The sequence below is a fragment of the Canis aureus genome, chromosome 1 (genome assembly GCF_053574225.1).
Source record: "Canis aureus isolate CA01 chromosome 1, VMU_Caureus_v.1.0, whole genome shotgun sequence".
Lineage (NCBI taxonomy): Eukaryota > Metazoa > Chordata > Mammalia > Carnivora > Canidae > Canis > Canis aureus.
The window spans coordinates 10701462-10729323 of NC_135611.1; the positions used below are offsets into that span (position 1 = coordinate 10701462).

Below are 27862 nucleotides of genomic sequence, written 5' to 3' on the forward strand. Positions count from 1 at the left end.
GACTTCTGCTATAAATATTATAACATCTTTCTCCCTCCTCACTCCTTTCTCTGTAGGGCTCTAATCTGTGCTACTCAACATTCTAGCTACTAATCACAAGTGGTATTGAATGTCCGAAATGTGGACAGTGCCCTTAAGGGACCAAATTTTTAACTTCATTTAATTTTAGCGGATTTTAATTTAAGTAACCACACGCAGTGACAGACTGCTGTGGACAACACAGCTCTCGAACTTCACTCACAGGGACCTTTTTTTCCCTCCATCAAACAGCTCTCTGGATCTGAAACAAATTTACGTTCTATTGTAAGTGGCTGGCAATATTTTTAAAAGGTTAGCTCTCTAAGGGTAATTTGCCAGTTTTGCATGATCAAAATGGCATTTAAAAATATGAATCCCTTGCATCCCCTTCCCCACCCATCATTCTGAGGTAGGATTTCATACTGTGTATTTTTAAATAAGCTCTTCTAGGTGATTTTTATAACAAGGCAGATTTAATAAATCCTACCAAAGAAATAATTTTCCAAGGGGGATAAGGAAGAGGAGTCAGCTTGCATTATTCAAGCTGTGGACATTTTTGAACAACATATGCCGACCTCCCACCCTACCTCCTGCCATCCCACCCACCTCAACCTCTATCGCCTCTACTACCCACCTTCAAATCCACTGCTTTCTCTATGCCTCTCAGGGGAAGCATGACCCTCTGATATGTCATTTTACAGTAGATACTTTTTAGATATGAGCCTGCTCTGTTCTCTGATGATGATTGATACCCCAAACCCACAAATGTCGGCCCCTGTAGCAATGTTTGGACTACTTAACCCTGAACTTCTTTCCATCATTGTGTGAGTCATGATGTAACTCTGACCATGCTGTGCAATCATTTTTTCTTTCCTGAGACTTTGATTGGGAGTTCAAAAAGGATAATTTATTCCTGTCTGATGGTAGAATCGAGGCAATATAAGCTTGTGCTGAGGGATAGCCATATTAAGTCCTATCCCCATGACAGATCTGGTAAAGCTGATCCTCCAAAATTGAAGGATGAAGCAAAGGCTCAAAAGCAGAAAGAGAAGTCTCCTGGCCTTGGATGTGTGGAGAGAGGAACCTGACTTCATAGTGGCTTTCCAGACGTCTACTGTGGGGAATGGCAGCTGGATCTGACCAGGTGACAGCTAAGAGGGAAGGTTACTGGCTAATATTATACAAGAACAGCCTGTCCCTTCTGCTCACCACTAAACTGTTTTCTCAGGAATCTGTAGAGAATTGCAAGTTGGCCACTCACAGATCCAGGACAAACTTCTCTGCTACCTTGCATTTCATCAGTTTGCCCCCAAAACATACAAAACAAGTTCTACCCTTCCCACATTGTCTTAGTTTTTCTCTCTTCCCCATCTTATACATTCTATTTACCTCATCGTCTCACGTGTGAATAAACAGTTAGCATGTAAAATAGTCAAGCCAGCCGCAGAAGAAGCTACTTACGTGTCTCTGAGCTATTACACAACACCAACTCTTACTCCAGGTGGGCACTGAGCTCCTGTTAGCCTGGGGATGTGGCAGTCCCATATTCAAATAAACCCTCAGAGACATTCCCCAGGTGTGTGGGCAAGAAAAAGATGAGAATGCATGCCTTAGAACAGTGACTCTCAAAATTCGGTGTCCACCTCAGCAGCAATTGAAAAGTACAGATTACAGGGCCATACACCCAGAGATTCTTAATCCATAGAGCTAGGACAGATTTGAAAAACTGGAATTTTAAACAGCACCCTGGGGGTGCCTGGGTGGCTCAGTGGTTGAGCGTTTGCCTTTGGCTCAGGTCATGATCCCAGGGTCCTGGGATTGAGTCCTGCATCAGGTTCCCCACAGGGAGTCTGCTTCTCCCTCTGCCTATGTCTCTGCTTCTCTCTCTCTCTGTCTCTCATGAATAAATAAATAAAATCCTTAAAAAAAGATAAACAACACCCTGGTCTTTCTGATCTACAGGGGTTTAAGAATTTTAATTTGAAAGCATTGTCCTAGAGGAAACATTTCAGATAATAATAAAGGTGCTTGGGGTGTGCATGTATGCATGTGTATGTGTCTGTGTGGTGCGAAGGGATGTGGTTTTTTAACATCAGAGGGGGGTTTCTCACAACCCTAAAGCCATATTTCCCTCTTATTGTATTGTAGTAATTGACTTACTGCCACTTGTGTCTGGAAGTCCAGCCCAGGCTCTTATTTGAGGGGGGGGAAAGCTGGGCTTAGGGATGTCTTGGGTCAAGCAAAGAGAAACAGATCCAGTACCTGGTAAACAGAAAGCCATGTGTGAACTAAGTGGGTAACGGCTGGCTCCGGAACTAACTGCCAAGTGGTGACAGAAAGTCCAGGGGATACTTTAAGTCTCGGTTTGAACAACTACCAATAATATGCACATGCTTTTTAGAGTCCGTGAACCAGGATGAGGTTTCTCACGCTCAGTAGTATGAACATTCTGGGTTGGATAATGCTTTATTTGGGGTGAGGGACAGGGTTATTCTGTGCACTGTAGGATGTCTAAAGCATCCCTGGCCTGTCTACCCACTGGATGCCAGCAGTCCTTCATCCCCCAGGGGATCAAAAATTTCTCTGGATGTCCATTGTCAAATTTGCCCCAGGTTGAGAACCACCAGTATAAGACAGGGGGCAGGGAGAGGGGAATAGCCCCATTCAGGGCTCCCCTTGAAACGTTCACCTTGCCTAAAATTTTCTTTCACAGTAAAAGCAAAACCATATGTATGCAGATGTGGTAGTAAGGAAGCCTCCCATTTATGAACACAGGGTTTTAGTGGGCTTATGGGGAAGCTTCTTTCCTCAGAATTTGTCTGCGGTATTTTTAAATTTGTATAAATCCAGTTACAGCCATACAGACTCTTGTACAGCCAGATAAACAAACTCAGGGCAGACACAGCCACATCTTCATTAGCAACTCTGCAGGCAAATTCCCTGTCATTTTGAGATGTTTTGTATTCAAAGCAATTGCAGAAAGAGTATTTCTAGATCCTACTGCCTGCCTTAAATCTGTGGTTTTGTCTTTATTATTGGTGTGGCCTATTACTGCTGGCCAATAGTGCAATAAAATTTGCAGCTTAAGTTTGGTGTCGGTTTCTGTACAATCACAGCTGCTATCTCTCCAAACTCCGGGGAAAACACTAGTCCTAACAGTACTCATGGATCAATATAATATACATCCGGCCTTGGTGTTCAAGAAATCTGCATCTGAGCTCTCAGAGCCAAAACCATCTCCAGGAAGGGCTATGCTAGAGAAGAATAACTAAGTCATCCCCAGATATGGATTGGGGTTCTGTGTGTGGTCAGTTTCTGAAAGCACAGCAATTGCTTCTCACATATCTTTGCCCCAATTACTAAGAGTCCACCACAATAATAAATCATGGACAAATAAGATTTCAGTAGAGGGGCTTTAGGTAGCACCTTGGCTTGTTTTGCTGCTTGTGTTTTATCTTTCTATAAGGCCAAGTAGTATTTACCTTATGTTCTAAGGCTCAGAACTTGGAATTTACCTACCTATAAGCATAAAATTCTTGCAGAAATTCTCCTTAAAATGTTGGCCAACTTCCCAGTCTTAGTTTTCATTTGAATTAAGTCACCCCCAGAAAGTTCCAACTACTGATTGTGCGGTAACAAGCTTCTCAGCACAGTTGGAGAAAGTGTTTCTGATTCTGCTCAGAACTCAGCAACCTACTTTAGACATTTATGACTTTTTCCTCTTCTGCCATAAAATGAGGGTGATAATTCATGTTCAACATTCTACACACCCTCAAGACAAAGTGCTGGGCTCTGGGTTAGGTGATGAGAATAAAAAAAAAAGAAAGAAGGAAAGAAAGAAAGAAAGAAAGAAAGAAAGAAAGAAAGAAAGAAAGAAAGAAAGAAAGAGAAAGAAAAGAAAAGGAAAGGAAAGGAAGGAAAGGAAGGAAAGGAAGGAAAGAAGAAAGACAGGCAGGCAGCTCCTACCTTTGGGAATCTAGTCCAGAAAGCATCATCTCCTTTCTAAGTAGGGTGGCTGGGGATAGGGCTGGAAGATATTCAAATAAAGAAAACAAATTTTCATAAATTCTTTGAAATCACAAGCAAAAGCTCATGTAGATTTAAGAACATTTTATATAGTGGGAAATTCCCGGAGTGATAGACTGTACTATTCTCCACTTATATTAAAATAAGATACTGCTCCAGGATTCTGAATTTAGCAGCTGTTGGCATATGTGTCTCTTGCCACACTCATAAAGATTTTTAATGTGCAATAAAGTAACATATAGCTCATCCCTTCTATGGTTGGATGCATTATTTATAATTAACTAACTTTGTACCATCTTCATGTGTGGAAGAAGCAATAATAGGAGCTATCCATTTTTAGTTCACAGGAAACAAGACTCTATTTATTTTTCATAGTGCCATTTACCTACCACCCTTTCTGCCAATGATCTGAATTGTTTAGCTATAGTTCTTATTTATTTCAACACACTCACAACTGAGAGATGATGCCTGTTCAAAGTGAATTAGCCTGAAAGCTAACCTGAAAATACTGAGAAGTTAGGTGTATCTTGCTTCAGTGCAGGTGCATGGGGTAAAATTGAAAGACCACCATGTCTGTACCTGATTCGTTCATAGTTAAAATGAAATGATCATACTGATGAGGATAAATCTGAAAGAAACATTGGATGGGAGTTAAGATATTGGCCTGGCAGACGTCAGAGATCATTATAATTCTCCATGATTCGCTTTGCCCTAGCATCATGAAGAACTCTGGATCTAGAGAATGAAAGAACTCCCATCCACATGTTTTGTTCTGAGAAATGGTCTGCATATTTACTCACTGTATTTACTAACACTAATTCCTAGACAGCTTCCAAAGCTCTCTTTTGGAAAAAAAAAAAAAAATTACAGGAATCTCTGCATTTGGGCTCCTCTTTCCCTGAGCTCTACTCTCTCCCATTAAGGAGGCTGGAAGCCACTCTGGGTCACAGAAGGGACAGTCCAGACATTTGCAGGAAGTTCTGTCTTTGGGGTTCAGAGGACAGCCCTTGTTTCAGAATGAACCTCTGCGACCCTGCTCTATGGGAGCCCAACTGTTAGAGGTACAACTCATTTCAAACACAGATGCAGAACTTACAGAGGGGATTGAGAGACTGCTAATGACCTGAAGGAACTTTGACTATAGTACAGGAGTAAGCACAAAACAAAGGACCTAAGGGCTGGATATAGATACAAATCATAAAGTGCTGGAGTAATTCATTCTAACTTGAAAACCTAAGAGGTATTTTTAGAGGAATTTAAGCATCTGAGCAGAGATGAGGATGATAAAAGAACTTCAGTAGTCAGAAAAATCGCAACTGGTCACTGGGCAGAGGACCCATGGGGAAAAAAGGGAGATATCTTATATCTAAGATAAATTATTTGAAATTTTTTTCTGCTAGTAATGGTCTACCATGTAGTCATGAAAAGAAATGATCTAAGCAAGGTTTTTAATGGACGAACCTGTCCATTTTAGCAAAATGGAATGGAATTGGAGGGGTATGAAGGTATCACCAATCCCCAACTGGGGATAGGCTTGTTTGTTGATGAGGCTTGATATTTTACCGGGTTGCTATGATTCCTAAGTTACTGTAATAGTGGAGATCAGACCTTGGGTTGGCTCACGCTGAAGCGCAATCTCAGATATCTGTGAGAAATTCCATATGTCGAATACAAGAGGATTCACAACTGCTCTAGCGTTTCTGAACCGTGGAGTTGCATGCAGGTGTCATAGTAACCGAGACACACTGTCTCCTGCTTGTGGGTCTTTACCGAATTCCCGTTTTCATTTCTTTAACGAGGAAGAGATCCCTTCCCCTTGTTTGTCCCACACCGCCTCATATTACACTGCCGGATAAATTATTTCAATCAATAAAACTGATTAGCCTTTTTGTTTTCCTCTGATCTTTAGCATCTGTGCTCCTGAAGTCATTCTCCTATTAATCTGGTATATTGACTTTGCCTTCCTAAATGACAGCGACCTCAGCCAAGCTGCCTCTCATCCCTTCTTCCTCGTCCACTGCTCCTCCTCACCTGACATCCTACAGCATTATCCCGCCTGTCGCCGCTTCTATCATTTGTAATCATGCCCGGGGACTCCTGTCTCTCTCCCACCCCCAGCCCGCCAGTCCTCTCCCCCGGGAACCAAAGGGAAGGAGGACCATCAGTAGGGCGAGGTCTTCAGACCACTGCACTTCTACATTTCCCCGCCTCGAGGTCCGATCCCCACCGCAGCCCGGAACTCGCCGGAGACACCGACCAACTCAACTCGCTTTAGGATCCAGGGATGGGGCGTTCAGCCCCGCCCCGGCCCCGCCCCCGACCCCGCCCCCGCCCCGCCCCCTGCCCGGCTGCCTGAGTCCCCATCTCTCTCTCTCTCTCTCTCTCTCTCTCTCTCTCTCTCTCTCTCTCTCTCCAGGACCCCCGGCCCTAAACCCCGCCCCCGTCTCGCTCCCGCCCCGCCTCCGGCCCGCGCCGCAGTCTCTCTCCCTCTCCCGGGTCCTGAGGCCCCGCCCCCGGCCCCGCCCCCGGCCCCGCCCCCGGCCCCGCCCCCGGCCCCGCCCCCGGCCCGCCCATCGCTCGCGTTCCCCCGCCCACATTCTCCCCGGGCCTGAGGCCCCGCCCCCGGCCCCGCCCCCGGGCCGCTCCCGCCCCGCCCCCCGCCCCCGGCCCGCGCCGCAGTCTCTCTCCCCGCGTCCCCCGTCCCGAGGCCCCGCCCCCGGCCCGCCCTCGCCCCGCCCATCGCTCGCGTTCCCCCGCCCACGTCCTTCCCGGGCCTGAGGCCCCGCCCCGGCCCCGCCCCGGCCCCGCCCCCGCCTCGCTCCCGCCCCGCCCCCGGCCCGCGTCGCCGTCTCTCGCCCTCCCCGGGCCGCGCGGCCGGAGCTGGCACCGAGGAGCGGCGGCCGCGGCGGCATCGCGGCCTGGGGACGCCCTCGCTCCGCCGGGCTCGGCGCGCGGATCTGCGTCCCGCGGCGCGGGGCTGCCCGGAGCGCCCGGCGGTCCCCGAGGGCGGGCGTGTCCGCGCGGCGCGGGGCGCGGAGCGCGGGGCGGGGGGCGCGGGGCGCGGGGCCGCAGCCCGTGGGAGCGCGGGGGGCGCGGGGCGCGGGGAGCCCTGCGGGGGCCGGCGCGGCCCGGGCTCCCGGCCGGAGCAGTTTTCTCGAACTCTCCACCTCGTCCTCAGCGGGGCCGGCGCTGCCGGGAGACCCCGTCCACAGCGGCGCAAGGTAAGCGGACCTGGGCCGGGCGGCTGAGGGGTCGTGGTGCCCGGAGCGCGGCCGGAGGGCGGGGGCGGGGGGCGGAGGATGGGGCGGCACGACCGTAGGAGGCGAACGGGGAGGGAGAAAAAATGCAACAGGCGGGGCGGTGCAGGAAACTCCGGCGTTCGTGTTTCCTGCGGAGGAGACTTGTCCTGGACTGAAACTTGGTGAGGTTCTGCGGAGCCGCGGCCGGGCAGAGGCGACGCTGCGCCGTAGCCGGGGTCTCAGCTCCCCCTGGCGGCGTCGGGCCGGGATGGACGGCGGGGCCACAGGTGAGGCTGCCGCGGGGCCCCTCGCGGAGGCACCTTGCGGCCCCGTCGGAGCTCAGGGCTCGACCGGAAGCCAAGACGGCCCTTCCAGCTCCTGCCTTTTGTCCCTGAGCCCGCTGCGACCAGAACAGCCAGGGTGAGAGCGGGACTCGTCTTTCGTGTTAACTGCGCTTGAATTAAAAAAAAAAAAAAAAAAAAAAAAAAAAAGACGCGCTGAGTGGGTAAAGCAAGCCCCAGCTAGCACAGGTGCCGCGGGGAAGTCGCCGCTAGCAGCGGCTGGTCGTCCGCCACCGGCCCCGTTATCCTCGCTGTGCACCTGCCAGAACCCCGCGAGCTGACTTGGACTGTGTTGGGTAAGGGTTGTGCTCGCGTCCACTCCCAGGGTATCTGTAGCCTCAGAGAATTTCTTTTTTTCTTTCTTTTTTTTTTTTTTTCCCTCCAGAAAGGAGTGTCATGCGAAAGGAACAGAAAAGAGCCGTCAGTCTTGGTGAAAGGGGAAGTTTTCTTTCCCGGTTGGTGGTTGGTTACTTCGTGATTGGAAAAGAAGCCAACCTAGGTGGCTGAAGAGATCAGATTTTCGTAGTTGAACAGATGAAGCTGACAAAGGACGACGTGAAGATACTTTTCTCTGGGTCATCGTGGGGGATGATGATGAGTAAGTAAGCCTGAACAAGACAGATTTGCAGTGAGGGCAGAGATTTTGAGTTTTTGAAATCAAGTAGGACTTTGAAACACTTGTGGAGGATGCTCTTTTCCCAAAAATGGAAGAAGAAAAAATTTTCAAAGCACAAGTGTGAAAAGTGGAAAGGGGAGAACGACCAAGTCAACTTCAAGAATTTCAGTACTTCATCAGCTCCTTTGGGCAGACGCAGGCACCAGCATCATCTGTGTGGGTGATTTTATCACCAGACATGGTTTCCTATCCTAGGAATGGTTTCTTAATTTGCATTTTTAGAGTACTTACTTTTTTTTTTTTTTTTTTTAAACAATGTGTGTTTTGACTCTTCGTGTTAGATTTATGTAAAGGAAGTAAATCCCGAATTCCTAGTATATTTGACTCTACCACTGTTTGCTGTGTGATACAGAAACATTAGAGGTTTTAACGTTCCTTGAGATTTTATTGGAAGCAAAACTGTGTCAGGGACACAGATAGATGCTCTAAGTTTCTCTTTTTGGCGACCCCGCTTGCTTTGAATGAACCGAATGTCAGCTGGATTTCACAGCATGTATGATTTACAGTCTGTTTTATCAAGGCCTTAAATGCATGTCTTATCCTAGGCAGATGGGAAATACGCGGAGCACTGTGTTTGACATGTATGCCTAAGGAAGGGAACTCCCCGATGGATCATGGCGTTAATGTTTACAGGACATTTCTTATTTTTAGCTTTAGTGGTGTTTGCTTTCTCCACTTTTGAGGAATCTGTGAGCAATTACTCTGACTGGGCAGTTTTCACAGATGATATAGATCAGTTTAAGACGCAGAAAGTGCAAGATTTCAAACCCAATCACAAGCTGAAGAAAAGTATGCTTCATCCAAGTTTATATTTTGATGCTGGAGAAATCCAGGCAATGAGACAGAAGTCTCGTACAAGCCATTTGCATCTCTTTCGAGCTATCAGAAGTGCAGTAACAGTTATGCTGTCCAACCCCACATACTACCTACCTCCACCCAAGCATGCTGATTTTGCTGCCAAGTGGAATGAAATTTATGGTAACAATCTGCCTCCTTTAGCATTGTACTGTTTGTTAAGCCCAGAAGACAAAGTCGCCTTTGAGTTTATCTTGGAATATATGGACAGGATGGTTGGCTACAAAGACTGGCTAGTTGAGAATGCACCAGGGGATGAGGTTCCAGTTGGCCATTCCTTAACAGGCTTTGCCACTGCCTTTGACTTTTTGTATAACTTACTAGATGATCATCGAAGACAAAAATACCTGGAAAAAATATGGGCTGTTACTGAGGAGATGTATGAGTATTCCAAGGTCCGTTCGTGGGGCAAACAACTTCTCCATAATCACCAGGCGACTAACATGGTAGCATTACTCACCGGGGCTTTGGTGACTGGGGTAGATAAAGGATCCAAAGCAAATATATGGAAACAGGTTGTAGTAGATGTGATGGAAAAGACCATGTTTCTGTTGAATCACATTGTTGACGGTTCTCTGGATGAAGGCGTGGCCTATGGAAGCTACACAGCTAAATCGGTCACACAGTATGTTTTTCTAGCCCAGCGCCATTTTAATATCAACAACTTGGATAATAACTGGTTAAAAATGCACTTTTGGTTCTATTATGCCACCCTTTTACCAGGCTTCCAAAGAACCGTGGGTATAGCAGATTCCAATTATAATTGGTTTTATGGTCCAGAGAGCCAGTTGGTGTTTTTGGATAAGTTTATCTTAAAGAATGGAGCTGGGAATTGGTTAGCTCAGCAAATTAGAAGGCACCGACCTAAGGATGGACCGATGGTCCCCTCCACTGCCCAGAGGTGGAGTACTCTTCACACTGAATTCATCTGGTATGATCCCCAGCTCACCCCACAGCCTCCTGCTGAATATGGTACTGCAAAAATGCACATATTCCCTAACTGGGGTGTTGTCACTTATGGAGCTGGGTTGCCAAATACACAGACCAATACATTTGTGTCTTTTAAATCTGGGAAGCTAGGGGGGCGAGCTGTGTATGACATAGTTCACTTTCAGCCATACTCCTGGATTGATGGGTGGAGAAGCTTTAACCCAGGACATGAACATCCAGATCAGAACTCATTTACTTTTGCCCCCAATGGGCAAGTATTTGTTTCTGAAGCTCTCTATGGACCCAAGCTGAGCCACCTTAACAATGTACTGGTGTTTGCTCCATCACCCACAAGCCAGTGTAATAAGCCCTGGGAAGGTCAACTGGGAGAATGTGCACAGTGGCTCAAGTGGACCGGTGAGGAGGCTGGTGATGCAGCAGGGGAAGTCATTACTGCCTCTCAACACGGAGAAATGATATTTGTGAGTGGGGAAGCTGTGTCTGCTTACTCTTCAGCAATGAAGCTGAAAAGTGTGTATCGTGCTTTGCTTCTCTTAAATTCTCAAACGTTGCTGGTTGTTGATCACGTTGAGAGGCAAGACAATTCCCCAATAAAATCTGTCAGTGCCTTCTTTCATAATCTGGACATCGATTTTAAGTACATCCCATATAGGTTTATGAACAGGTACAATGGCGCCATGATGGATGTGTGGGATGCACACTACAGAATGTTCTGGTTTGACCATCGTGGCAATAGTCCCATTGCTAGTATACAAGAGGCAGAGCAAGCTGCTGAATTTAAGAAACGGTGGACTCAATTTGTTAATGTTACATTTCAGATGGAATCCACGATCACGAGAATTGCATATGTCTTTTATGGGCCATATGTCAATGTTTCCAGCTGCAGATTTATCGATAATTCCAATTCTGGACTTCAGATTTCTCTCAATGTCAATAATACTGAACATGTTGTTTCCATCGTAACTGACTACCATAACCTGAAGACAAGGTTCAATTACCTGGGTTTTGGCGGCTTTGCCAATGTGGCTGACCAGGGCCAGATAACCCGATTTGGTTTGGGCACTCAAGCAATAGCAAAGCCCATAAGACATGATAGGGTTATTTTCCCCTTTGGATTTAAATTTAATATAGCAGTCGGATTGATTTTGTGCATTAGCTTGGTGATTTTAACCTTTCAGTGGCGGTTTTACCTTTCTTTTAGAAAGCTAATGCGGTGGATCCTAATCCTTGTTATTGCCTTGTGGTTTATTGAGCTGCTGGATGTGTGGAGCACTTGCACTCAGCCCATCTGTGCAAAATGGGCAAGGACGGAGGCCGAGGCAAGCCTGAAGTCTTTGTCTTCCGAGGGGCACCACGTCGATCTTCCCAACGTCGTCATTACCTCACTTCCTGGTTCGGGGGCTGAAATTCTCAAACAACTTTTTTTCAACAGTAGTGATTTTCTCTACATCAGAGTTCCTACAACCTACATCGATATTCCTGAAACTGAATTTGAAATTGACTCATTTGTAGACGCCTGTGAATGGAAGGCATCTGATATCCACGGTGTGCATTTCCGTTTGCTCCGAGGCTGGTTGCAGTCCTTAGTTCAAGACACGAAACTACATTTGCAAAACATCCATCTGCATGAACCCAGTAGGGGTAAACTGGCCCAATATTTTACAGCGAATAAGGACAAGAAAAGAAAATTGAAAAGGAGAGAGTCTTTGCCAGAACAAAGAAGTAGAATGAAAGGCACCTTTGATAGAGATGCTGAATATATTAGGGCTTTGAGGAGACACCTGGTCTATTACCCAACCGCACGTCCTGTGCTCAGCTTAAGCAGCGGGAGCTGGACCTTAAAGCTTCATTTTTTTCAGGAAGTTTTAGGAGCTTCTATGAGGGCATTGTACATAGTAAGGGACCCTCGGGCATGGATTTATTCAATGCTGTACAGTAGTAAACCAAGTCTCTACTCTTTGAAAAATGTACCAGAGCACTTAGCTAAATTGTTTAAAATAGAGGGAGGTAAAGGCAAATGTAACTTAAATTCAGGCTATGCTTTCGAATATGAATCGTTGAGGAAAGAATTATCAAAATCCAAGTCAAACGCAGTCTCCCTGTTGTCTCATTTGTGGCTGGCAAACACAGCAGCAGCCCTGAGAATAAATACAGATTTGCTGCCTACCAGCTACCAGCTGATCAAGTTTGAAGATATTGTACATTTTCCTCAGAAAACCACTGAAAGGATTTTTGCCTTTCTTGGAATACCTTTGTCTCCTGCTAGTTTAAACCAAATATTGTTTGCCACCTCCACAAACCTTTTCTATCTTCCCTACGAAGGGGAGATATCACCAACTAATACTAATGTTTGGAAACAAAACCTGCCTAGAGATGAAATTAAATTGATTGAGAACATCTGCTGGACACTGATGGAGCGTCTAGGATATCCAAAGTTTATGGACTAAATGCTGCAGGTCAGCAGAGATTTGCACTAATACTTTGCAACCCGGTTTGTGGATGTGAATTAACGAGAGTTTGTTTATTCTTGTACTATGTGTGTGTGTGTGTGTGCGTGTGCGCGTGTGTTCAGTTTGTTACTTGCACAGAGATTATTTTAAAAATAGGCACCATATTCGGTCTAGCAGGATTTATTTTTACATCACCGCTATCCCTGCCTTTGTTTCTGAATTTTTTTTTTTTTTTTTCCTGCCGAAATGTTCCTACTACAGAGGCATAGATGAAGTTACGTGATGGTGGTCGGGGGAGGTAGGAAGATTTTACAGGTTTTCGTCTAGCCGTCTGCCTCGTCTGTAACTGTGCTGATCTATCTTGGAACCTCAAACACTGCTAAAGGCCTTTCAATTGCTGCTTTGCCCAAGCATCTCTTCCTTTCAAGATGGACTACAAAAGTTCCTTATCTTTTTTAAAGGATCTTCTAACACATTTATCTTGCACCAAAAAAAAAAAAAAAAAAATTTGTATTTTTTTTTTTTTTAACTGTATATAATGTTCAGTGTTATCACTGGGGAAATGGTGAAAGCTCCTATCAGAACTATAGGATTCCTTCTGGAAAAAATACAGATGGAAACACAGAATGAACATTTTTTTTTTTTTGAGGTCAGCAGTAGTGATCTCAAAAGCCTCCTTAAAGTTTTTTACTTAGAAGTAATAAAGAGTCAGTCTTTGAACAATCTGGGTGCCAAGGGCTGGTAGAGTATTTTAGACTTGCCTGTCTGTTTAAAACTCTCTTTTCTCTTTCTTGCCTCCTTGAAGCTACAGCTGTTCCCATCACACCACTTGCACCGCACCATGTCCTTTCTGTCACTGTCATGCAGAACAGTCCGTTGTTACTAATTGTTGAAGTCCCGACATTGGTGGGGATTTTTTTTCCCTGATGATTAATTTTGCATTAAAGCCTGACACTTAGAATCAAATTTCTTTTTGTGGAATTATCACTGCATGACTCAGAGAAAGCAATGCCACTGCTGCCAGTGTTTTTTTAGACTGGAAACAGAGTTGGAAAACTGCCTGACTTATCCTGCATCCCTTTGAATGAGTTTACAGACTGCCAGTGTCTGCAAAAGTTGAAGGCAAATGGGAGATGATGTCAGAGGCATCTGTTTCCTTTACCATCTGCATCTTATTATAAATGTAGTCGTCATAAAATGTGGTTCATTTTATTTTGGTAAGCTCTGAAATCAAAATGCCGTGCCATTATAAGCCAGTGCAGTAATTACAATGCATTGGATAAATACCATTACGCAGTGTCGAGACCTGATGAAAATCTCTGTACAGATTGCAGTCTTCCTGACGTTTCAGACTAGTTTCCTCAAGCTCTCGAACACTTGGGAGTCTGTCATTCTGACCTAGATCAAAGTGGTTCTTTCTCAGTAGTTTGTTATGTCAAAATGTGCCTCCAGAGTGATAAAGCTGTGGATATGTTACATTCCAGCTAAACCTAACGTGGCTGTCATTTCTCTTCCACTATAGCATGAATGCAGATCGCTCATGTTCCCCTACATCTCCTTCCTTCCCACTGCTCTCCCTTTCTCTTCACAATGTCAAAATTAATGCAATCATATTGTATTAATATAGGTTGAGAGGGCAGCTGAAGACCCGAATCTACAGTTATTCTCAAGGAAGGTTATTCTACCTATCTCAGGGTTATCAACAACCATGTAAAAATTGCTCCATGGATGGGAACACTGTTTCCATTATTGGTCATAGTGTCGGTGTTTGCTTTCAATTCCCAGGATGTGTGATCTCAAATCAGATCAAATAAGAAGGCTTTGGGTTGGCAGTAATAGCAGATCTGCTCAAGGTAAGAATTACAAATGTGTGCAGAATCTGTACCACTGCCTTTTAACTTTGCAGAAACACCCCCACGGGGAAGGAGGGAACCAGGTTGAGTATGGGGAGGAATCCGAGGAGAGGTGGGGAAAACAATAAAGAATAGCTGTGTGAATGATGCGGGGGCATGTTATTGATAGCTAAAGAAAGGGACAGATTTACCAAAATGTTCTTCACTGTGTGTCCTTTCACCCCCACACAGCAATGCTAAGGTGAGTCTCCCTGGCACTGTCCTTGCCCACCTGCACCCCAAGGGAAAGTTTGCTGGAAGAGACCTCTATTTACAGATTTCCCACGTGAGGAATGTGATGGGTGAGGGATGACCCAGCCATTGGATCTGCACGCAAATGTTCATGCTTGGGACCCCTTGCCTTATACTAATGCCTGAGTTGACTGGCACCCAGAATATCCAGGTCCTGCATCCTTAGGGTGTTAGATCCAGAAAAATTCAAAAAGTCTCCACACTTAATTTTATTCTTACCATCTTGAAAATAATTAAAGGGATGATTGTCACTCTGTGACACTTCTGTTTTTTAATTTTTTTTTTTTTTTATGATAGTCACACACACACACACACACAGAGGCAGAGACATAGGCAGAGGGAGAAGCAGGCTCCATGTACTGGGAGCCCGACGTGGGATTCGATCCTGGGTCTCCAGGATCGCGCCCTGGGCCTTTAGCAGGTGCTAAACCGCTGCGCCACCCAGGGATCCCACTTTGTGACACTTTTAAAGGAAACACCTGTCCTCTGTGTAATTAACCCCTTTCTATATTAATGTCCTCAGACTTAGAACTAATTGGGATAAAAACTGTTATTAAAATAATAGAATTTAAGTCTTGAAATTAAAAAAAAAAGACTTTACTCATGAGTAACAAATGCAGTGGTAATAATATATATGGTTCTCAAAAGTTAGAAATAATGCAAATGACTCACTTCGGATGAAAGAATAAGACCATATCCAGAACTGAGTTTACTGTAATGAATTCTGGAGAGAATAGGAAGTAGGAGACTCTTCAGGAAAAGCAAGATGAATTGATGAGTATGCCTAAATTTAATTGATAGAAACCTAAAGTGGCACAAGTTTTAAGCAAATAAGAATATGTACATATTAGGTAAGTACCTGTTAATAAAGGTTTTAAATTAAAAAAAAAAAAACCCACATACATATTAGATCTAGACCCAAAATATTAAACCTTTGGTTGGCTGTCTTTTTAAACCAACGGAGAGTTAGTAAATATCTGGCAAGAATGGGGTGTTAAAACTCCCAGGCATGGCAGAGGACTTCCAAGAAACCTTCAGCAAATGTATTCAAAGAAGAAGCTGCCCTCCACCCACACTAGTGCATCTTAAACATTTTCCTTTTGTGGAAGTGTTACATACTTTGATTAACATTGTTTATCAGCACTTTCCGGTGCATCATCAAAGATCCTAGCCATTCTTGATATGTAAAGTATATCCAATTATGTGTGAGTAGACATTAGCAATGGTTTTAAAATCACTACATTTGATTGGCTTGATTAACTGATGATAATTAGAAAAATATTCGCTGATTAATTTAGGAAAAAAAATGTAAGTAGAAGGCAATATGTAATACCATTTCCAGAGGTAAGGATGCCTAATATAGAAGATATCAAGGAATTTAACATGTGGACTATTTACTGCTTATTTAAATGTGGCTAAAGTGTGCCTAATATATATAAAATATCTGCTAAGGCAGTTTTTTCCATTACTTGATCAGTGTCATTCCCTTCATGTTGGCAGAAAAATTCAAATAATATCCTAAGAACTAAATGAATTTTTGCACAAAGGATGATAGGAACGCCAAGCAATAGATTCTAACATTCTCTAACTTGTAGATGCTTGAGCTATAATTTACATGAGCTTTTGTTACATTTATTTCAAGTAACGTGTACATATTTAATTAATTCTGTTTCCAAAGATAGGTTCAGCTAAGGCTTCCAAACGATAGAGGGTTTCATTTTTTGTGTTTGTTTTGTTTTTCACACTTACCCAATTATTCAGTGAAGAAAAGATAGACTGAGATCATAAACTAGCGTATTGGAACTATGTGTATAACAAGACTCCACTACGAGTAAATGAAAAGCTAAAGGCAACTTGGCTATGGTCGGGATAATTTTCTAATAACTCTCTTTAGATCTTTGGGTGACTGCGAGGATTTTATGTGGAGCTGAGAAGGCAGGGACTTGAAACGGGGCACATTGAATATTGAAATTCAGCCTCAGAATTTCAGCCACAAAACTTGTACCTTTCAGTGACGGTACTTAATCCCAGCTCTATCTCTGACTTTGACTCATTGCATTCTTTATACATCACCCCAGTTACTAAATGGCAAGAGCATCCCTGTACTATGCACCTGTGCTCTACATTTGTCCCTGCTGCTATTGGTAAGATCTTCATGCTGCATATGTTACTCATGAAAAAGATTACCTGAGACATTTTGAGTTTGGTGCACAGGACTGGCATGGAACTTTTTATTTTTTATTTTATTTTTTTAAAGAAGGGTCTTTAGCGAATGAATCTCTGATGCGCTCCTCATTGAGCCATAGGATTTTAGGTCTCCTAAAATCTTCATAACTTTACATGGTACTTCTTTTACAAATAAATTTGAAACCCTTATTATCTCTATAGGAAATATGGTTTTTTTGCAAGGGAACTTTTTTTTTAATTTTTATTTATTTATTTATGATAGTCACAGAGAGAGAGAGAGAGGCAGAGACACAGGCACAGGCAGAAGAAGCAGGCCCCATGCACCGGGAGCCCGACGTGGGATTCGACCCCGGGTCTCCAGGATCGCGCCCTGGGCCAAAGGCAGGCGCTAAACTGCTGCACCACCCAGGGATCCCAGGGGAATTTTTAGTGGATATACAGTTTATCAGTTCATTTATTCACTATACCTTTTGGGTATCTTCTGGATCCTTTTTTTTTTTTTTTTTTTTTTTAATCTTCTGGATCCTGACCAGTGTGAGGGAAGAACAGAAAAATCAGTTGACTATGTCCCTGCTGTGTGAGGAATTGGCAGTCTTTACAGACTTCAAAGCTAATAGGAATTCACCAAGAAGTCGACAAGGGGGAACATGCCAGGTAGTGATGACCACCAGAGGAAAGACACTAAACAGTTGTTTTTCAGTAGATCTGGTTTCTTTATTTCTGAAACGGTGGTTGTGAGGAAAGGAGTCATTTACTGAGAGGAAGTTATGACTGGTAAACTTGGATGAAGATCACCACTTTTTTTTTTTTTCTAAATTAGATTTTGGCTCTGGCCGTCCTAGGACATCCCATCAATGAGTAGCTTTTCCAAAAGACCAGTGTCAATAGAACAAAACCAGCACTCGCTCTTTCCCCATTCCCACTCACTCAACCAACACAATTCACAACAAAGAAATTTGGCTGTAGGTGAGTATCAAGAGATACTCTGAAAAGAATGTGTGAATGAGGTCTGACTGGTGTGTGTGTGCAGATCATTCTAGTAATGGCAGTAAGAAGGATAACACCATGTTCTTCATCCAGAGTCCAACTGGCCAATAGCATCTTTTCCTGTTGCTCCTCTCCCAGTGCTTCCAGACCCACATTGCTAGGTACAGCTATCAATACTGGGAATGCAAAAGTGAACAAAACCTGTGGCGCTGACAGTCTAGTGGGGATTAGAAAGAAACACATTCTTATTTTGCATTTCACAATGTTTCTAGTTCAAAGGAGTCTACAGCAAATGGGAGTGCATACTTGTGGCAAATCTGTGACTAACAATCTAATATACTCAAGTGGAATTCATTTAAGGAAAAAAAAATCTGGTCTTTCCTACGTCATGTAAATAATACCAGCAGGAAGGGAGGAAAAGAGAAAGAAGGAAGGAAGGAAAGGAGGGAGCAAGGAAGGAAGGAATGAATGAACTTAGAGCACAGAAAGTAAAGTACACAGGAGAATACTCCTATAACAATTGTGTTAATTCTATGAACTATTTAAAAATCTCTTTGAAATCTTATTGTAGTTAAACCTTGAGAAAAATGATAAAGAATAATTTGAGCAAACCTTTTTCATAATACACTGCAATTACCCTTTCTGTTTTATTTCTTTAAACTATTTTTGTATTGTGCACTCTTAAGATCAAATGTAATTTTTTGCAGTATATTAGCTAACACTGATGTTGAATTTTACTTATATGTTTCAGGTTTTCAAATGTCAGAGATATGTGATGTTTTACCTTATGTCATCTTCCTCTCTCTTTGGGATATACACATTGTTCTTAATGGTTTAAGGAAGCAAACTTTCACACACATGCATCACCTGCGCTGCTCTTCATTCATATTATTTTTTCTTTTCGGAAACGGATTGAGCTCCCAGTCACTGTCACTTGCCTCACTTAGGATGTGAGCACTAGAAACTCTTCAATCCCTGCATTAAAATCTGGCACCCCTCTGTACACAATGCATAACACACTTCTTACTTATTGCATGATGCAAATCATGCTCTAAACCCTTATTGTACTACAGTGAAAGAATATTGCCCATTTTTTCTGGTATTTATTTATTATTTTAATTATGTATTCATTTATTCCTTCACTTTGCTCCAAAAGATTAATTTTATTGTAGATTGGTTTAAAGTACATGAGATTTTAAAATATGGCTATTTTAACTATATTACGCCTTTTTAATCTGATGCTTAATGTCATATTTCACAAAACTTTGAAGGGGAGATTTATTCATGTGTAAAAGAACACAATATGACCAACAAGTGATGAAATTGCTTTCGTAAGATACCTATACAAAGATAAGTGAATATAAAGAATGCAGTTAATAAAAGTCAGGTGTTTTTACTTTTCATTATCAGACATTAACCTGAGCTCTGTGGCTATTTCAATGCTAACAGTGCACAGCATGCTTACAGTGGGTTTTTGAGCACCAACAAACTTGTGGTTACTTCTCCAGATTTACTAAAATAAACTGAATTGCACACACATTCAATTTGTCTTCTACCCACCACTAATTATAAAACTATCAAAAAAATGCCATTGTGGAACACATGAGTAGAAAGGTACCTGCTTGTGCACACACGTGCCCACTTGGCAGAGTTGCATTACCATAGGAGGCCTACGGTCTTCTCTGAATAACTAGCAGACAACTCCTGGGGGTCTTCCACAGGCTGTTTGTACCTTCCCCCCATTTCCTTGCTTAATTTGAAGGAGGCCATTTCTGTTAAAATGTTACATTTATATAACACTTTTATATATTATATGAGCTTTGAAATTAGAAAAAAAAAAAAAAAACCTGAATACAACAAACCCTAGGTCAGTAAGTACTGACCAGCTGTGAGGTTTGGGGCAACTTTCCTAATTTTAAGTCTCCATTACCCCTCTGTAAAACTTCCCTAGAGTCGATGCATGGATTAAATAAAACCACATGTAAAAAATCATGGAACAGTACTTGTTTCCTCTTTGTGATCACCTACAACTCTCTGGTCTTTTATATTTTAGTTTAGTATTTAAATTATCCTCTATTTTACCATAGTATTGAACATATCAATTGAGTCAAAGGAACATAAAATCACACTTATACAATTAATGTATTAATTGAAAGCAGTGCTTTATGTTCCCATTTCAAGAAAAAAAAAATATTGCAACTTTCACTTAGTTCAGCTTCCATGTCTTTGTCCTTTCCAGAGCCACGGGTCTTTTGCTGTTTTCTTTTTTTTTTTTTTTTTTTTCCAGAGCATATCATATACTGAGTTTCATTGAGATAGAGACCATTTTGAATTTAATTGTGATGCTATGGAAATCGTATTTCATATCACAAGTGCCATTTGTGTAACACTAAGCATATCTTTATGCCCATACCTTCATTCAACAGATACTTAATTGTGATCTTCTGTATTGTAACCATTGCATTTTTTCTATTTTATTTTTTCCACTTACTATGAAGTGAGCATGAAAGCTGAGGTATTTAAGACTATGTGGGAATATCACTCCAAACAAAGATTGCATCAATATATACAATTATTTGATCTGTGAAGAATATTTTTCTGTTAAATCACATGTCATTTGCACATATTCTTCGGCTGGGGTAAAATTCTACAGTTTCTTATCCTATAGTTGATTCTTGGTAAGTTTGGATGCTTTCTGACTTCCATGGCTCTATATGGGGACCCAAGAGTAAATTCCAGAGCCTCTAGCCAGAAACTCAGCCTTCCAACAACGAGTGCAAAAGAGAATGCCCGTCTGTATTGGGTCCAACTGCTGCAGACCTATGGTAGTAGGATTCATACCATTGATAGAAATTCCGTTCCCTGATGATTTTCCTTTGGCATTGCTCTCTACATTCTTACTAGGTGTGGTTCACTATATATATTAGAAATTACTACTGTGTTGATACTTTTTTCCTTTGTTAGATATTTTTCTTTTAATTTGAGAAGTGGGGAGAGAGAGAGAGAGAGAGAGAGAATATGCACATGAGTGGTAGGGAGGGGGAGAAGCAGACTCCTTGCTCAGCAAGGAGCCCCACGTGCAGCTCGATCCCAGGACCCGGGAATCATGACCTGAGTGGAAGGCAGACGTTTAACCAATTGAGCCACCCAGGTGCCCCTATTATGCTGATTCTTGCACATGCCAACTCTACTTCCCTCACTTATCAACCTGTAGATATTATGGGTATTCAAAATAGGTTACAGTAATATGTTGACATTGAAAAGTTGTGTTGACCCTATCTGGGAAGTCAGAAGCCCTCTTCTATGATATTGATAAGTTTCTGTGGTCAGAGGTGGAACTTAAGAGTGAGAATTTATATACTCACATATTCTACATTATGGTACAAAGCATATTTGAGGGATGCCTGGGTGGCTTAGTAGTTGAGCGTCTGCCTTTGGCTGAGGGCCTGAACCCGGGGCCTGGGATCAAGTCCTCCATGGGGCTCCCTGTGGGGAGCCTGCTTCTCCTCCTGCCTATGTCTCTGCCTCTTTCTCTCTCTCTGTGTCTCTCATGAACAAATAAATAAAATCTTTTTTAAAAAAGCATGTTTGATACAAAAGAAATTAATAGAATGAATAAAAGTATGACTGTCACCCACAATTTATGCTAGAGGCTAAGCCTTCCATCTGATCTTCCATTATCACATCCTGCTGCTCCGGACAGTGATCCCAGAGGGGACATCTATCCTGAGTTTCTGTTTACTATTTCCTTGCTTTCTTTATAGCTCCACATATGTGTCTGTCCTTGTCAACATAGTGTATACTTTTGCATGGTTTCAAACATTATGTACACAGGAACATACTACATATATTTTTATGCAACTTGCTTTTCTTTCCTCAAAATCTAGTGTGTCTACTGCATTTTGATGTTCGTAGGTGAAGACCACTTATTTCCAACATGGTGGTGTCCCATTATCTGAATATGCCATTATCTAAACATGCCATACTTTATCTTCTATCTTGCTCGACCTCGGAAATATCCACACATTGTGTGTAAAAATTGTGTATGTTCTGTAATGCACCTGTGTAAGAATATTGTTACTGTGTTTTGTTTGTACCCCACTGCCACTCCAACCTTCTTCCTGGTGTTGTGTGTGTGTGTGTTTAGGACTGAAAGAACATCCTTAACTATTTTAGATGATGCCAAGTTAGTATTTTTCTAGATGATCCTTACAAACTGACACTCTAGCCATTATAAGAAAGTTTCCATTGCTTTATATTTTCTCCTATATTTGACATTTTCACACCTTTTAAATATTTTCCTGTCTGATACAATGAAAAGGAGTCACATTTTTCTTTTCTGGATGTGGAAAGATGAAGCTGGGATTGAAAGGTGTCACATTTTTGTTTTGTTTGCAGTCCTTTGATTATTAATGACATATAGCACATGCACCCTGGTGTACTCCTTTCTATTTCCATTTATGTTTCTTCTCTTGTGAAATGAAATCCATGCTCATGTCTTCCATCCATTTTTCTATCGAGTTCATTCTTTTTTCTTACTGATTCATTGGAGTTTACCATATATTAATAATACTAATCCTTTTTTGGTTGTATGTATTGTGAATAGCTTTTCTGTTTATAGTCTCATGATCCTTGTACTATAACTTTTGGGATGTGTTTTGATACACAGATGTTCTTCATATGAATGTAAGTGAATATGTCAGTGTTTTTTCCTTTATTATTTATACCCTTTTTGCATTGTATTAAAGAATCTTCTCTAGGGTCTTAGCAAAGAAAATGTTCTCCCCAGTTTTATTCTGAGGATTTTTAATGTTTAATCATTGTCTATTGCTGCAAAACAATATTACCACAAATATAATGGCTTAAAACAATACATTTACTATCTCAGTTTCTGTGCTGTGGGTCAGGGATCCAGGCATGGCTTACCTGGCTCTTCCCTCAGGGCCCCTCACAGAACTGTAAGCAAGGTGCTGTCTAGGACGGGGCTCTCACTTGAAACTCACCCTGAGAAGCTGGCATCTGAGCCCACACTGGTCTTGGCAGGAATCAGTTTCTTGTGGGTTGTTGGACTAAAAGCCTCAGTGCTTTTCTGGCTGTTGGCTGGAGATCATCCTCAGTCATTTACCATATGGGGTTATCCATATGTCAGTTTCCTTCACAAAAGACAGGATGAGAGAGAATCAGTAGAAAATGTGCTAACCATGTAGCATATTCGTGGAAGCAACACCTAATCAAGTTTGGTTAGAAACCAAATCACAGGTCCCACCCACAGCCAAGGAAAAGGGCATGGATACCAGGAGCTGTAATAATTGGGATACATTTTAGAATCCATTTGCCACAGATTTTGTCTTTTATATTTAAATATTTAATCTGCTTCCATTAATCGTTGTGTTTATTCTGAGGGTTTTTTTCCCCCCTGTATGAGTAAACTGCTGTCTTAGACTGAAAAGATTGAAACACTTTTTTTTTTTTTTTCCCCACACCATCTTTCCATACCATCCCTACCACATATCACGTCCTTATGTTTTGTGTGAGTCTATTTCTGAGTTCTCTACTTCATTCTGCTGGCAAATTTGATTATGCCAATGATAATACCACACTGTCTTAATTACTATTGTCTTTTTGTTAGCCTGAAATCTGGCAAGACAAGTCTTTTTATTTTCTCTTCCCTCCACATGCATTTTAGAATTAATTTGCACAGTTCCTCAAAACAAACAAGAACAATACATGTTAATTGTAAATGCATTACATCAGTTTTGGAGAATTCACCTCTTAATTAGTCCCTATCCAGGAGCAGATATTTCTCCTTTATGTAATACTACATTTGTTAATCTTTTGATAGATTTCAGTCTGAGCACTTTATATATTGTTACTGCAGTGGATGATATTTGTTTGTAATTATCAATTATAACTGATATTAGTACGTAGAAAATGCAGTTGATTTTTATGTATTTCTATTGTATCAGGGACATTATTAAATCTTATTACTAATTTAATAATTTATCTGTAAATTCTTTCAAAATTCTTACATAGAGGGTTGCATAATGTGTAATTATAACATCTGATAACTTTTTAATGTCATTAGTGCATTTGTTGGGGTTCCTATACAATACTAAAAGGATGTTAGTCATAGTGAATATTCGTGTACTGTTCCTAATGTGAATGGAGTGGTTTTGCATTTCACCAGTGAGCAAATGGATGCTGTGTGTGTTCCGTGGATTCACCTTATCACTGTGTGGTATTCCCTTCTGTTCCTATTTTGAGAACTGACCTTTTATCATCAGTGCATGATTGAGATTTATTCAATGATTTTGGCATTTATTTTGATAGCCATATGTTTCTTTGCCTTTATCTATTAATGTAGTACAATACGTGAACATTTTTTTTTCTTATGAGATTAAACCAAACTTGATTTGCAAGGATAAACCCAGCTTGGGAATGATTTGTTGTATTTCTATATGTTGCTGGATTGAGTTTGTTAATATTTAATTTAGGATGTTGGCATCAGCACTTGTAATTGTGATTTTCTCATACTATTCTTATCTAATTTTGAAGTTAACTTACTTGTCACATAAAATAAATTGAGGACGTTCTATTTTTGCATTCTCTGGAAGAGTTTGTGTAAGATTGAAATGATCTAATATGAAGAATATTAGGACTCATTTGTAAAAACCACCTGGTCATTGTGTTTTATTTGTATAAACATTTTGACCGTGTATACAATTGTATTGATGGTTGTAGGCTTGTTTTATTGAGGTCATGTGTTTATTTTGAAGCCTATTTTGGACAAAAGAATTTGTCTATTTAATGTTCACATATATTGACCTAAATTTGCTCAAAATGCATTCTGCTGTCTCTAATTATCCAACCACACAAATTGTTTCCATCCCTAGTAAGTGTGCCTTATTTCTTTTTGTTACTTTATCAGGGTTTGCCCTTTATTTAAGCCTTTTCAAAGACTAACTTTTGGCTGTTTTTGTTCCTCTTACTATTTTATATTTATCTGATATTGCATAATTTTGGCTCTTGATCTTACATATTCCCTTCAAACTATTTTAGTTATTTTCTCTAATTTGTTGTTTTGTTATGCTTTGTATGTTTAATTATATGCCTTCCCTTTTTTTGTCAATGCCCAACACCCCAAAACCACTGGGAACAAAGGGGGTTTATTGTTTATTACAATAAAAGGGATCGATATAGTACACCTTTGCCCTAAGTTAGCTGTTGTTGGGAAGTGGGGTAATTCAATGATTGGGTGTCTGAATAAATCTTATCTAGAAAGGGGGAAAATTAGAGGCTAAATCTATAATTGGTTAAGAAGTAGCTATCACTCCTATTATTAGAAGAGAGGGATGTGTAGAGTATTCTGTGGTTTGGAAAATAGTCATGTTTTCTCTGTCTCCAAACACAGTTATGGAGTGGTCTTGTTTGTGTCTTGATCCATCTCAGTCACAGAGTTGCTCTGTTCTTTGAAATAATTTATGATCAGTGGAGGACAGCAGACTGATGGCAACAGGCCAGCTTCTGGATGTTAAGAACTGTTTTTTTTTTTATCCTCATTTAAAAATATTTATTCTTTTCATTATGTTAATCCAAGGCTACCAGTTTACCTGGAAAGTCATGTTGGTTGTAGTCACACATTTTAATGTGTAGTTTTAACCTTATCCTTTCTAAGTGTTTTCTCAATCCCACTGTGATCTCTTATACGACCATGTGTTTTCTTATATTTATAGAGTTTCTCTATAAAAACTGTCACTTTTTATCTTCAGTACATTGCAGTCAGAAAGTATGAACTGAATGGCACCAATTTTGTCAAATGTAAGGCTCTCTGCCTGGATATGGATTGATATCTGATAATTTTTTTTTCTGGTTAATTTTTATAAAAATGCTATATGGGTTATATAAAATTAGTGGATATTCTCCACTTGTTGGGTAAGGTGTTCTGAAAATCTGCTGGCTATCATGTGACAATTTTCTTATTCAAACACATGTATCCATATGAGTTTTTCCCAATCTTTCAACTACTATAAAAGCTTTATGTCATTAAAGACATATGCATGTTATATTTAGTATTTATTATAAATTTTGTAAATAGAGCCTTAATGAGACTCTCTTTTCTAGCATTGCTTTTGACTTAAACAATGCTTTTTGGATGATACTAGATTACAAACTTCCCCTTTGTTTATATTAGCCTATCATGTAATTTTTTAATAAGATTTTATTTATTTATTCATGAGAGAGAGAGAGAGAGAGAGAGAGAGAGAGAGAGAGGCAGAGACACAGGCAGAGGGAGAAGCAGGCTCCATGCAAGGAGCCTGATGTGGGACTCCATCCCAGGTCTTCAGGGTCGGTCCTGGGCTGAAGGCAGCGCTAAACCGCTGAGCCACAAAAGCTACCCTTTATCATGTAGTTTTTATCTTGATGTTTTTTTTTTTTAATTTTTATTTATTTATGATAGTCACAGAGAAAGAGAGAGAGAGAGAGGCAGAGACACAGGCAGAGGGAGAAGCAGGCTCCATGCACGGGGAGCCCGATGTGGGATTCGATCCCTGGTCTCCAGGATCCCGCCCTGGGCCAAAGGCAGGCGCCAAACCTCTGCGCCACCCAGGGATCCCCTATCTTGATGTTTTAAAACATTTTTGGCCTTTATTTATGTATTTATGTTTGTAGATTTTGAAAGAGAGCGTGGAGGGAGGGGTGGAGGGAGAAGAAGAGAGAGAATCTTAGACGAGCTCCATGCCCACACCCCAGGCAGGGCTTATCTCAGGGTCCTGAGATCATGACCTGAGCTGAAACCAAGAGTCAGATGCTTAACTGACTGAGCCACCCAGGCCCACCAGAATTATACTTTTAAAATACATCTTGTAAACAGAATGTAATTGGTATTTATTTCTTTCTAAAATCATTATTTTTGTTATTTGAAGTGTTTGATTTCATTGTGATTATTCATATGCTTGGATTTATTTATAATAATTAGTATGTACTTTATACCTCTATTTACTATATTCCTTTTTAATTTTCTTCTTTCTTGAATTATTTTGAAATAATTGTTCCTCTCCTCCCTTTTACTGGTTTGGAAGCAATGCATCCCATTTCTGTTATTTTGAGGGTTATAGAAAAATGAAAAGTAAATATTACTATTTTGTATACCCAGTATTTGTTTATACTTATCCATAATTTACTTTTTTTCTATTCCATCTTTCAAAGTTTTTCATCTGTATCTATTATTTTTCTATTTTAAGTATATTTTAATATTTTCTCAATTTTTGTTGGCCTAAAATTTGTCTTCTTTTGTCACTCACTCTCATGGGTTTGTTGTGGGTACAGTTCTAGGTTAACAGCACTTTGAATCCATTATCCCACTTACTTATTTGGCTACTTCTGTTTTCTTTGTGACATAGGTAGCAAGATTGATGGCTGAGAATGAAATGGGGGAAGAGGTATTGCAGGTTGGAGGCGAGTAGTCATCTAGGAGATGAGAGAGTCAGGAGGGCAGGAGGGAAAGTGTTGCACCATTGCCTGAAGCTCTCAGGGCCTCCTTGACGGGAATGGCTCTGCATTTAGACTCAGTTTCTCCCAGCCTTCTTCAGCTCACCCATGCAAGTGGCAGAAAGCTTCATTGACCAGAAAATGGCAGCTTCACTGTGAGGTGACAAGATAAAAGAATGTGAGGTGAGGGGTGTGGGGGAGATGGATTGTAGGGGGACTTATGAAGAAATGAGATATAGGACACAATTAAAAGGACCCTAGATTCTGGTGGCACCAGAGATTTTTGTCAGGGACACAGTCACTGGTAAGGTAGGAAGCAATGCTTTAAGAGTGAGATCCTTGGTACTGAGATTATTGAGACATTGAAATTACTGCTTATAATAAAATCTAGGGCACCTTCAAACCAGGCATGAGGAGAGTAAAAGAGAGCATAGCCAGCACTTTAATGAAGTTCAAAGAACAAATGCCTTCTGGAGTTAGTCAAGTTATAGTGGGGACA

General features: G+C 41.5%; 1 protein-coding gene across 4 annotated transcripts; it reads left to right on the top strand.

The window, feature by feature from the left end:
* Positions 1 to 7129: 7129 nt before the first annotated feature.
* DSEL (dermatan sulfate epimerase like) lies at positions 7130 to 27335 on the top strand. Of its 4 annotated transcripts, none has more exons than XM_077886428.1 (3): positions 7130 to 7265; positions 8010 to 12562; positions 27276 to 27335. In XM_077886428.1, exon 2 carries the CDS (start codon positions 8915 to 8917, stop codon positions 12551 to 12553), a length of 3639 nt encoding a protein of 1212 aa, XP_077742554.1. In that variant the 5' UTR covers positions 7130 to 7265; positions 8010 to 8914; the 3' UTR covers positions 12554 to 12562; positions 27276 to 27335. The 4 variants fall into 4 exon arrangements, with proteins under 4 accessions (XP_077742554.1, XP_077742495.1, XP_077742343.1 ...); XM_077886369.1 differs by lacking the exon at positions 27276 to 27335 and adding an exon at positions 12818 to 19866; XM_077886217.1 differs by lacking the exon at positions 27276 to 27335 and having other exon boundaries at positions 8010 to 19866.
* Positions 27336 to 27862: the final 527 nt, after the last annotated feature.